Raw genomic sequence first — 13120 nt, 5'->3', positions numbered from 1 at the left:
ACAAATATACTGGCAAGTATAGAAGGTGAATTGGGCAGTGGTCAAGAAAAGCACTGTAATTCACTTAATAAAAAAACAAAGGCAAATTTATGTATTTACGAAAAAGCAGACATACTGCAATCAGGTAGAAATTACATGTGATTCAGCATAAAACTTGGCAGAGACATGAACAAAATCTGTCAATAATGCTAGTCATTTTCCAAAGGATAGCCCCACACCAGCTTTGCCACCTCCCTATGAGGCACCCTGTATGATCCCTGACTCCTAGGCCACCAAGCCACTTCCTCATCATTACTTTGGTTTCCTAGGTACTTCAAACTTAGGGAGGAGGAGCCCTGGACAGGTGCCACAAGTATTCCAACCACTAGAAACTGTGCCTAATGGTACATGAAACTAGAAGCCTGGTTTACAGGGCTTACATTGGGATTCCCAACCAGACTCAGTGAGGAGCAAATTCTGGAACAGCCAGGCTCAGACCCAGACTGTTACTGAGGTAGGCAAAGGACCTCAAGAGACCCCGTTCAGCCCTACTACTAACGTAGTAGCTCTAAAACAGCTTTGAAGTCGGAACATAGCATTTCCTAATCTCATTTGAACATAGAGAAAATTAGCAAATAAAAATAACTTTTTCTTCTTAAAATGGCTAAAAATAACCTCCACAATTGAATAAAATACTGTATTCCACAGAATCTAAGACACTGATCGTAAAATGCAACATTATATATGTATATTGAAAAAACATTCAATTAAATTTGTCACAATGTTAAATGATCATTGATTTTAAGACATATCCTGATTTCAGAGGTGTTAAAAAGTGGGGGGAAAAGATGCATCTTAGAATCAATGAAATATAGTACTTAAAAAACATATTCCTAAGATAATTATTCAAATAAAGTTTTGAAAATTGAGTTTCTTAAATTGACATGTATTCATAATCAGCAGCACATTCCTGAAGCTATCAATTTTGCTTCACTTCTCATTTGGAAGGAAGAACGGGGTGGCACTTGTATTAATTTCTAGCAGGCATCTTACACAAACTTTAAAACCTATGGCGCCCTAGTTTGAAAATTATCTCATGTTCACCTAGAGAATCACAGATCAAAAGATGAGATAAATGAGGCCGAGGTAAGTTAGGTGACTGCGTGCAAAGCCATAAGGCTGGTGAGCAGCAGTCAAGGCTTGAAGCCATGTCTTCAGGGCCCTGTTCTGTGTTCTCACGGAAATCGAAATCAAATGAGGCATTAGCATTCTGTCGTCCAACACCACAGGTGGGGTAAAATAATTAATAACAGTCTGTCCATTTTTAAGAGGCTTTTTTATGAAATGACTCTCAACTTCCCTGGTAGAATACTGATAGATTGATGACTTGTTCATCAATCAATAGATCAATTGACTAATCAATCATCTTTGCATGCTCTGAGAGGGGAAGACAATAAAATATTACTTATTCAGCCACATGCCACAGAATATCCTGCAGTACAAGACCATCGGTTCTTCATGGAAGACTCTGGGAATTACAGAACATGTCACAACTTTTTAGCATTTTCTATACTCTGACCTAGACATTTTGATCCCCAAAGCAAGCTGAAAATCTGCTAATGCTCTGCCCGAACTGGCAATTATTCAAGGAAGTCAGTAAATAATCCACCTTCTCTAAGTATTAGTCCCTTTTGTCCTGGATCCTTGCAAGCTGATTCATAGGGGACTTGCCAGTATTAATAGGGGAGAACTCAAACACCAATGCATTTGCGTGGAACTGGTTGGAAACTTCTACTGTGGGCTCCATCAAAATATTTCTAGATGTGTCTATTACAGAACTCCTCATTGTATCATTCATTTCAATCACTTCAAAATCCATTTCATTCCATTTTTCTGCATCATCTTCTTCATTCTCTTCCTCATAGTCATTGAGCCCAGAGCTAAAGAGCAAAGCTTTCTGGTCCTCACTTTTCCTATGTTCTTTCCGCTGGCGATTGAGAGGTGAGGTGGCTAATTTATACATCATAGGAAATAAAACAGCTGTAGCTACTGCTGCCCCCAAAGAGGTGTACAAAACTACAGGTAAATCAGGAAACTTTCCTTGAAGAATTCCAATTACTGCAGGAATCGCCATTTCTCCCAGGGCAGCACCAACTACGAAAAATGCCGCAGCTTTCCCATGGATGGTCGTGTACTGCTCAATCCAAGAGACACCACTGGGGAACGTGGTCGCCATCGAGGCCCCATACACTGACGTTGCTATCCACAGACAAGTGGTGCTCTTGTTAAAAAGTACCAGAAATAAAGATGACACCAGGCTGCCAATGTTGCTCAACACAATCATTGCTCCAGGTTGTAAACATGTAGCAAAAAAGATGGCCAGGCCCCTGCAGGCTGCAAAGGTCCCCCAGAAGACGGAGTTCAAGCCAGCCGCTTCGCTTTCAGTCATGCCGGCGTGGGTGGTAGCAAATGAGAACACGTAAGAGCCATATGTTACCTCAGCGCCAACATAAAAAAAGAAAAACAGAAAAAGGAGACAAAGAAGGGCGTTGTGATGTTTAGCTCTTCGAGACCTCTGAGCAGATGCTTTTGCTTTTTCCTGCTGTGAGCTTTTCTTTAAAAACAAAGCAAAAAGAGAGAGAGAAACTACAAAAATGTAAGTACCGATAGTAACATAAGCCCACAGTAAACTCATGTTGTCAGGTACTCCGAACAGAACTTCTGAGTCGGCTTCGGATGACTGGTTGCAAGAAGAATGGTTAGAGTCAACCTCCATGTGGTTCCCAGCAGACACTGCTGTGCCCAATGCCAACTTAGCCAGCATTGGAGCCAAAAAGGCACCCAAGGCAAAGCTGAAGTGTAAGGCCTGCATATGTGGGGCTGCTTTGTCTCCCCAAAGTTCCAAGATTAAGACGTTACCACCTACCAATGAAAAATGGGGAAAATTATTTAATCATACCATTTAGTAAGTTCATTACTACCAGAAAGATTATGAATCTATTTTACATGGCACAAGGATTATAACATTTAAATTTATCAAATGTTGCAACTAAGTCAAACCAATGATTAAGGAACTCTAACCCACCGCCACCAGAGAACTCTAAGCACTATAACATCAAAAGCTCACAAATGGAATTCTACAAGCTAGTCAACCACTACCTCCTTGAGCCACGCACATTATGCACATTTGGCCAAGGATTTTTATAATACAGATCTAATACCAGGCTAGGGCAGGGAAGGGAATATTCATATATTTATGTATAAATATTTTAAATACATATTATCATCAGATAGTGGCCAAATTACCAACTCTTTCTGTACTTTCAACTGGTAGCCACTACTTGAAGAAAATGATTTATGTATATAGTAGATGTAAAACACATGTTCAGGAATTTGAACACCACAGGATTCTGCTGTGCCCATTACAGGACACAAGGATACCATCTAGCATCTGCATTTACATGATCTATCCACCTGGCAAGGTGAAAGGCAAGAAGCATCAAGTCTTTCTCTTTTGTTTTTTTAAATATATTTGCAGATAAATTCCACCCTGTAATTTTACAACCAAACTAAGCCTAAAGTACAAAATATTTCCCGAACCTATCAAATAACAGTAGAGCGGGGAAGGAGGGGGAGCAGGTTTTAGGGGTGAACAAATGTCATGTATGTCATTTAGTAGATTTTAAAACATATCAAGCTGCGCGAGGGGACCAGAATTGAGAAGGGGGTGGGGTCAAGAAAAATAGTAGTAAAATAAAACATATCAAAATACATGATACAGAGAGAAGAGGATCTCCTGCAGAAGGGCAGAAACTTTTGAGAGAAAAGGAAGAGAAGAAACATAATATTTGGCACCAGTTTCTCTTAGTTCAAAAAGGCAGAGTGCGTTTTAAATTAAAGAGCTGTTTCTATGATTCCTCAGCCAAATAATTCTTCCCATACTACAATGATAAAGTTCTATCCCAAAATGAAAACTCGCTCATCTGCATTGTAATTACTCACATGGGGGGGGGGGGGGGCACGGGGATAGCTAACAATTCCTTATTTGGATACTGTAAATCAATCTCTCATAGAACAAAATTCTTTAAACTCACTCTGCTTGACAAGAAAAGTAGTTTCCAGAAGGGTATTCTGACTGGGTGACCCTGTAACCAACTCAGCAGGTCAGTGTCTGCAAGTGACAGTTTAACATCATCTGCTCCACTTTTTCTAGTAGGAAGTCCCTACTCCCAGAGACGACACTGGAAGGCTCACTAACCTGTATCGAGAATGCCCATTGAAACACCGAAGATGCACATCATGACCACCAGTAATACTGTTGTCTTACAGAACGGAATGAGATAAAGACCAACTGTGGTGGCCAACATGGACACGCCTGAGAAGAAAGGAAAAGTCAGCTGTGAGAGACAAAGTTCCGGCAAGGGGCATGGGTCGAGTCAGCATCGCAGAGGTTCAGCTTCTACAAGCGGTTATTTCATTTAAAAGCTTTTATCATCTTTATGGACTATAAAAATCATTCTGATCTATATTTCTAGCACTAATAATCAAATTATAAATTATACCACAAAGCAAAGTTTCATTGCAAAACAGACAACTCAAAAATTACTGACTTAAATGTTTCATATTTAAGGACCTAAAGAGAAGTTTAGATCTGAGGCAAAAAAGACAACAAATGAAATGCAGTAAGTACTATAGTACTTTGTAGTAGAAATGGATTAAATAAATTAGTTTGGGGAATAGGGAGGGAAATCAAAGAAGTATATTCTTTCAACCCACTTTGGAAATCAGAGGATTATGTATTCATCAACAATAATAAATTATTCTCCTTACTGCCAAAGCAATTTTATCACAATAATCCAAACTTTCTTTAAACATGTCAACTTATTTTTTTTAAAAGAGTAAGTTAAAAGCTTTGCCATCTATCTCCAGGGTGAGGAGAGAAGTCTGGGGTCATCACTGCCATGAGGCTGCAAGGACAAAAATTCAGCCTGCGTCAGTTCACACCCTTACTGCCCCTACCTTCCTTCTCAGTCCATTCTCAGGGCTTAGCTTGCACAGGTTCAAGAAATTCATTTTGATCTAGGTGACCCTAGATCTACCCCAGATCTGCCCCAGACTCTGACAAGCAGCGCTCTTCAGATAACTAGTATGTGATCCAGGGGTGGTGTCTCAATTCCAGTGACAGTTGGGAAGTCCAAGGATCATTCTCACACTCAGGACTAATCTAAATTTCCAGAGCAGCCCAGCACAGATTCCCTGAAACTGCCAAAGCAAAAGCAGGCACCAGGGAAACCTGACTTCTACTGTGGACACCTAATGTTACCCACTTAAGGTATCAACCACTTTGCAAGCTAGTAGCTTTTATATTTAAAAGCAAATTGTAAATTCCTAGAAAGTCATAAAGAAGGTAAAATTTGTGTTTACTTACCCAAAAGTAGAAAATGATTCATATTGTCAAAAAGAACTCCACCAATCACAGAGCCACTCAAATAGCCAAAGGCACGGCCCACAAATATCACAGAAAGACTACTGATATTACGGTTTACGTTTGTTGCCAAATCTTGAAATGTGGGTCCCAGGATAGCTATGCTCAATCCCTAAAATTTTGAAAGACAAAAGGTTTTATTTATAATCATTAAAATAATGTCTATCTATTTCGTAGCTTTTTTCACTATTAAAAAGGGAGGGGATTTCACATAATGCAGGGGACTTCCACAGTCAAGAAAGACTCCCAATGACAATGCTAGAACTACTAGAGCTAAACTCCTGTTTCTGGTGTGCCAGCTCCTACTATTTTTCTAATTGTGACAACTCTCAATTTTTAAAAACTTCTTTAATTCCTTTGGCTTTTGCTACACTTGTTTCCTTTTTGGACAGTATCATGACTATTTTGTATTAATATTTAGTAAAATGTAACATTAAAATAATTTTTGAAATAGTTTTGTACATTTTGAAATATACTACATGCACCAATCGCTAACACAAGAATTCAGGTGTTAAAATTTTTAATTATCAAACCATTAAAATAGTATCCCATTTTTTTGATGTTATTAAAACAGACAGCAGTATTTCTGGAAGCACATGGCGCTGTTCCTCTGAATTACGGCATATAAAACATGCAGGAGATAAACAATTTAAATGTTTCCAAATCCAGGTTTTGTGTGTGTTTGGGGGGTTTTAATTGTATTTTCTGCATTATCATTTATCCCCGTTATACCTTCTTCCACCTCCACCCACCTCCTCCCCTAAATCTACATTTTTCTTCAAAGAAAAACCCAGGACATCAGAGGTACAGTCTATAAGGCTTTCTTTGGAAATACTGTGTACACATATATACAATGACTCTAAAAATAAGATTTTAAACCCTGGCTGGTGTGGCTCAATGGATTGAGCGCCAGCCTGCGAACCAAAGGGTCGTGGGGTTCGATTCCCAGTCAGGGCACATGCCTGTGTTGCCTGCCAGGTCCCCAAAAGTGGGAGCGCCTGAGAGGCAACCACACATTGATGTTCCTCTCCCTTTTTTCCCTCCCTTCTCCTCTTTCTCAAAATATATAAAATCTTTTAAAAAATAAAAAATAAAATAAAATTTTACTCAAAGACAATGAAGTGTTAGCAAGAATTAAGGATTACAGCTGGCTTTCAGAGGAAATTCGCTGGACACTTAAAAAAATGTTTCTAATTGGTCTCCGTGTCAAGAGTAATTGATTCTAATTGCACTGCTCTGCTGCAGGCGCTTGGGTGCGCCCCCTATACAATCCAGAGCAGTCCCTCAGGAAGGGCAGGCTGGGCACAGGTGCCAGGAAGCACCCTGGAGGGAAAGCTGAGCCCCAGCTGTAATCAAATTAGTTCCTACCTTCAAAGCATTTACAACAGGATCTGGCACTCAGTCAGGGCTCATCAAGCGTCTGCAATTTTTCTTTTTTCAAATCAAAACATTCTAAGAATGACTTATGGCTCAAGACGTGACTAGCCTCGGAGGATTCACCCTCACAACTCCCGAGAGTCCCAATACTCAAGACAAGTGATGAGGAATAGGCTTTCGGAAACAAGGGAATCGCAGGAGGCCAAGGGGATTGGCAAAAGGAGCTTCTAGCCTTGCAGTTTGCTCTCAAGAAAAACACTGAAGGATCTGAAGGTTTGTTTCACATAGGATTGTGAGCAAAATAAGAGCTATTATTCCTGGTTCTACTACTTAACCAGCTGTGCCCTCGGGGAGTCACTCTTCCTCTCTGGTTCTATTTCCCTATCTGGAAAAATAAGGGACTGGCTGAATTTGGCGAGAAGAGTCAGTGAAAATCGCAGAAAAGCAGCTTTGTGTAGTAATTTGGTTTGGGGGTTGGAAGGGGGCAGCGGCTATAGACGTGGCAACCCCTCTTGCATCTCCCAGCCCACGGAGGACGGGTAGAAAGGTTTGCTGGAGCTGGACAATCAATTTTGCACTTGACAATAAACCTCCAAGATCAGAACTGTGCCCATTTTCCAGATTACAAAACTGAGGCTAGGGCAGATTAACGCGCCCACGGTCACACAGTTTGGAAGTGGCGGTGCGAGACCATTCTCCACAGGACGCCTGCTCATGCCCCGGCCCTGGAGGGTTCCAGCCCGGTTCTCACCAGCCCCAGGAAAGCGGCACACAGGATCACGGTGATGAACCAGCGCAGCACGCTCCCGCCCCCGCCGCTCCGCCGCGACACTGCCACCGCCTGGGGCTCATTCTCCACCGGAGCCTCAGCCTGGAGGAGCCGCTTCCCGGCAGCGGGGAACCCGGTCCCATGGCGTTCCAGTTCCAACTCCAGCTCGGCGGCTCGGGAGAACCGGTCCTGCTACTTCCCGGCTTTTCAGCGGGGCCTCCGGAACTCTGAGCCTAGGCCTGGCCGCGCGCCTCCAGACCCGGCCGTCTGGACTGGCGTCACCTCCCTGGGGCGGCGCCTCGTCTAGGTACCGAAATCGAACTTTGGAAAGCGCTGCTCACTGCAGGCGGACGCCCGCCCTCCGGCACCCATGGCGACTGCGCGTTATCACGTGGCGGAAACGCGGCCACTCGCCAACCAAGTCCCCGCCGCAAACCAGAAGTTGATGTGGTTGCCTAGGAGACCTGACGGCGCTCTCCGGCCTTAGCTTCCTCCGGAGCTGAGCTTATAGAGGCTCGAGGGCTGGCGCCCCTTGGCGGAGTGAACTGGATCTGCAGCCTGGGACAGGAGGAACCGTTAAACGGAAATAGGAACAAGAACTGCAAGGTGTACCTTCGCGTCCGCTCCCCGGGCCTCCAGAGCGCAAAGGGAGACCAAAGATCTGTCCTTTAACAACTTTCTAAAATTCCTGCCCTCGCTCTTTGAAGATCTGTCGTTTATCGGTCACTTAACATTTGTTGAAACTCACATGTAAGGATGTGTATTCGGCAGCCGTCCGTCTTGAGAGACGATGGTGTAGCTTCTTAAAAGTCTATCTGCACCGCCGAAAATGGCTGTGCAGTCCGACTCGGGAGTGACACGGTATCTGTCTCCTCCCGTGTTGAATCGACATCTTGCGATGACACTGGAGTGTCCTCTCCAGTGAAGCTGAAGCTACAGAGCCTGGGCAGGGTGATATGGAGGGTCTGCTGTTGCCCATGCAGCAGACCCCCCCTCTCTTCGCAGCTGAAGGGTCCAAGGGAAAGACGGAGTCAATACAGCTTGGCTTCAGGTGCGCCGCAGGAGTTGCCGGTGTTGACTACAACGTCAAACCGCCTTAGGGACTCCGGCTCCGGATTTTCTGTTGGGGTTTACTCCCTTAGCCTTTCCCCTGAAGAGGTATGCCGCAAGGCAGCGGAGGTTTTTTGGAGTCAGAGTTTTCCTTCTCTGCAGCGACTACCAAAGGTTCAGAAAAAGGTGTGGGTGGGGAACACGGGGGAGAGGACCCTATTGGCTCGTCTTGTCCTGGGCTCGGTTTCAGTGGCACAGAAGCCAGGCCCGGCCCAGCTTCCGGGGACGAGTGCCACATGAGAGCTGACCTTACTTTGTCCCCTTACTGACAATGGCGGGGGGCCACGGCCCAGGAGCCCCCAGTTTCACCTCCCCAAGGCAGGTGCCACGTGCCCGTGCTGCGGCTATGGCCTCTCCTGTGCACGCACCTGTCAGCAAGCTGCTGCCCATGCATCATCTGTGCTCCCTCAGGGGAAACTGAGGCAACAGAAACCAATACGGCAAGTCCAGTGCTTCTCATTTCCCCCCGAGGGAATACAAGTGTTCCAGAGTGTGTTTAATCACTTTCTCTGAAAACAGTCAAGCTGACAAATGATGCGACAGGAAACATGGTTTTTAATGTTCAGCCCATCAGGGAAGACGTTGGCTCTGGTGCAGAAAATTGAGAATGGCCAGGGAAGGAAATGACTGCCTTAATTTCACGGAACTCTGTGTTTTCCAGACAGTAAGCGATGAGCAAGAGGACCAGGGAAATCCATTATTTCTGGGGCATCCCATTCACCTGTCTTGGAAAACTCAGGAGGTAGGGTTCCACCTCTTCTCACACACAAGCCACATCTAGATTCATGGGTGTCATTGGTGGGGAGGGGTTCCCTATATATAAATTCCACATTTGCTGTACTTTCATTGGTTGCTGCCTGACTGCCATTCTGACCAATCATCTTACTAAGGACCCTGCATTAATGTACTTGAAAAGTCAGTTACGTGCAAAACTTAAAGCTCATGGCTGGGACCACAGATACTGACCCCGCAGGCCAAGTGACCCCATCTTCTTCTCTTCCTGCTGGCAGAAGGATCTCTGTTGGGGTGTCAGTGGCAGGGGGATGCCCCCGTTGTTGTACATGGTACAGTAACAAATCACTTCTTCAAAGGCCCCCTTCATGAAGTAAATGTCTTCCTGCTCCTTGAAAAAGACAAAAGGAGAAAGATCTCATTCTTGGGGCTGCATTTTACCGCCATCCACTTCTGCTCGGAGCTGAACGGGACCTCTTTTTTTCTCACGTATGAATCTTTAATATCACTTAAGTCCATCTTCATAGCCAGGGCGATCAAGGCACCTTCCGTGAGCTGTCCCATCACGGTGTTGTTTCTGATGACAGCGTTGTTGGCGACACAGCCTGCCTCCACTAATCTCCCCACCGAGATGTTGGAAAACTTCTTAATGACTTCCTTTGACGGTAAAAGACAGACTGTCCCTTGGCCATTGTACCCAACTCCGCTGACCTCGGCATGGAGCCCATCAGACGTTACAAGTTGGGTGACAGTCATTTCATTGGCGGTCAGAGTCCCTGTCTTATCAGAACAGATGACGTTGCAGCAACCTAAAGTCTCCACGATTGGTAACTTCTTCACAATGACCTGCTTCTTGGCCATCCGCAGCACTCCCAGGACCAGAGTAACCATGACAACGATGGGCAGACCCTCTGGAATGGCGGCCACAGCCAGGCTGACCCCAATCGTGAACATGCTGAGAAGGTGCTTGCCTTGCAGCCAGCCAGTGAGTATGATCACGCCGATTATGCAGAACGAGAAGAGGGTCAGTTGTTTCCCCAGAGTGTCCATGCTTTTTTGCAGAGGAGTTTTAGGCGTCTGCCCCTTCCCAGACTGAACCAGGGTCCCCATGAAGACTATGTTTCTCAGGGTGGTGAGGTCCCCCTCGCCTGTCAGTGGGGTGTCTGTCTTACTGCATGGCTCAGCTTCTCCCGTGAAACTGGACTCATCTACCAGGAGGTCTGTGACCTGGATGAAGGCGACAGTGACCACGATGAGCACGGCCACGGCGATACTGATGGCGTCCTCATACTCGTTTGTGAGGATGCTCACCAAAGCAGAGGCCAGAAGCAGCAGGATCAGCGGGTTCTTAAACTGATCAAGATATTTCTTCCACACGGGTTCAGTGTTGTCAGCGACAAACTCGTTCCAGCCGTGGACCAGCCTGCGCTGTGTCACCGAGAACTCTGACAGCCCATTCTGTAAGTCCACACAAAAGGCTTTGGCCAGATCCTCTCTGTGGCACTTGCTTGCCTCCTTGGGTGGCAGAGCTACCACTGCCTTCTCTTTTTTGATGGCTTTCAACTCACATTCTTCATCAAGCTTGAAGTGAAGGCTGCTCACTGTGGCTTTCTGTTTAGAGGATATTATTTTGGCTTCCTTCCTGTACTCTTTTCAGAAAAGGATGTGTATTATCTCATGTATAACTCATAACACTGTAAATTCCATATTATCCTCATTTCACAGATAGGGGGATTAAGTCGTAGATAATTAAGTAGCATCTTGCCCAAAGTCAGGAAGTAAGTCAATGGCTGTACTAGAACACTGTAACAGTAGCTCAAGGAAGAAATCTGGAACCAAAGCTGCAGTTTCAAGCACACTCGCCTGCAAATAATTCCATTGTTTAGGGGAAGTGGAGCAGAGCATCGATTTGCAGAATCCCTGAGTAAAGGTATGCCAGCAGAGAAGAAAAGGCCTTCTTTATCAGACACCAGCTCTTTGTTTCCTTTTCCTCTTTGACCAGCCCACAGTCTCAAAAAGTGTAAATCTTTTTCCTTACCGTCTATCTGAAATATTCTTTTCCACCTGATTCTCTCATCCATTTAGGCTCCCAGACCACAAACTTGAGTCTCATTATTATTTCTCTTGAAATCCGTCTCCACAGCCCCATACACTTGGTCATTCATTCCCTTCACCATGCACCTCAGAAAGTACACAGATGCTATGGTTTAAGAGAACCTGTTTTCGATTTCAGAGACAATAAAGGTCTCTTTGAGAAAAGTTTGATATGGTTGAAACCAAAGGTATATAGAAGTTTGATATGGTTGAAACCAAAGGTATATAGATATTAAGCCAAATGGAAAATGGTATTGGAAAGGTAGGTTAGGTACAAGTTGTGAAGGGTTCTGTATGCCATAGAATGGAGTTTTTAGACTTGGTCTACACACTTCTACTGGCACACTGAGACCTAATAAAATAAAAAATATTTGGTAGGAATTCAAGCTTCACCTTATTTCATCTATCACCTCAAACTGAATTAATCTTTCTTTTCAGTAAATCTGCTCCTATTCTGATAACCCATGCTGGTACCACCATCTACCTGGCCACAAGGAATCTGAGGTCCTCCCTTGATGCTCCCTACTTTCTCTCAGCTCGGTTTATCACCTAGTCCTGCCTATTTTATTTCTATAGATCAGTGATTTTCAACCTTTTTCACTCATGGCATACGTAAACTAATTACTAAAATTCTGCAGCATACCAAAATATGTATTTTTTGCCTATCTAACAAAAAAATAGGTATAATTTTGATTCATTCACACCGGAAAGCTATGGTGTTCGCTGTTTTTTTTGTTTGTTTGTTTGTTTGTTTTTTTGCTTTGTTTTGTTTTGCTTTTTGAAATTTTAAGGGAAAAGACGTCAGTGCCCCTGACTAGATATTCAGGTATTACAGCATGTTTTAAAATTTTTTTGTGGCACATCAGTTGAAAATCGCTGCTATAGATGTTTCTAAAATCAAGCTTCTATTCTACACTATTATCACAGCCTACTTTTAAAACTTTTACCCATAAGTATCTAACTGAAATGAAAATCTGCTACATAAAACTCTTCAATTCTTCCTTAAGAGTAAAATCCAATTTCATCTGCCACTATCCACCCCACTAGCTTCATATCTTACTATCCCTATTCCATTTACATTCCAATAACATCAAAATTGCTATTAGTTCTTCACACATTATTTCTTACTTCCTTACCTTTGATCATATTGTCCCTTCTGTCTCAATTCCCTTCTTTCTCTTTTACCTGCTGTGACAAAATCTTTACCCTTTCTTCCTCAGTAAGTGATTGTTATAACCCAGTGATTTCACACTGGTGTGCTGCAGAATTTTTTAACATGCAACACCTAACTATTTAGTCAGAGGCCCTGACCTCTTACATTGTAGAGATGCTGAATCCCCTTATAATCCTCCTCTGGAGAATGTATGTTTGTTTAAGCAGGCAGCCAACTTGGTCAAATTCACACTGTGAGTTTCATATCACCTTCATGGTGATAGGTTGCAGTCTCAGTTCAGTTTTCGAAGCCTCTGTATGCTTGCTCTGAGTCTGTCCTAAATGCACACATACCACTCAGGGTTAATCTGGGACTTGGGCCATGATTTGACTCTTAGATCAGTTGTCAAAGCCTTTGTTAG

At 43.8% G+C, this 13120-nt stretch overlaps 1 protein-coding gene and 1 pseudogene across 1 annotated transcript; both read right to left on the bottom strand.

The window, feature by feature from the left end:
• Positions 1-1014: 1014 nt before the first annotated feature.
• Positions 1015-9110, bottom strand: SLC60A2 (solute carrier family 60 member 2). Its single transcript, XM_090280825.1, is given in 7 exon segments — positions 1015-1680; positions 1682-2901; positions 4238-4354; positions 5408-5576; positions 7593-7802; positions 8075-8168; positions 8974-9110. Coding segments are annotated over 7 exon segments (1974 nt in total). The 3' UTR covers positions 1015-1653.
• A 550-nt stretch (positions 9111-9660) lies between these two features.
• LOC150007618 (calcium-transporting ATPase type 2C member 2 pseudogene) lies at positions 9661-12692 on the bottom strand (annotated as a pseudogene).
• Between the last annotated feature and the right edge of the window lie 428 nt (positions 12693-13120).

The sequence above is a fragment of the Furipterus horrens genome, unplaced genomic scaffold, assembly GCF_987537825.1.
Source record: "Furipterus horrens unplaced genomic scaffold, mFurHor1.1.pri manual_scaffold_6, whole genome shotgun sequence".
NCBI lineage: Eukaryota > Metazoa > Chordata > Mammalia > Chiroptera > Furipteridae > Furipterus > Furipterus horrens.
Note: the sequence above shows the minus strand (reverse complement) of the source record. Positions and strands in the feature narration are given on the sequence as shown.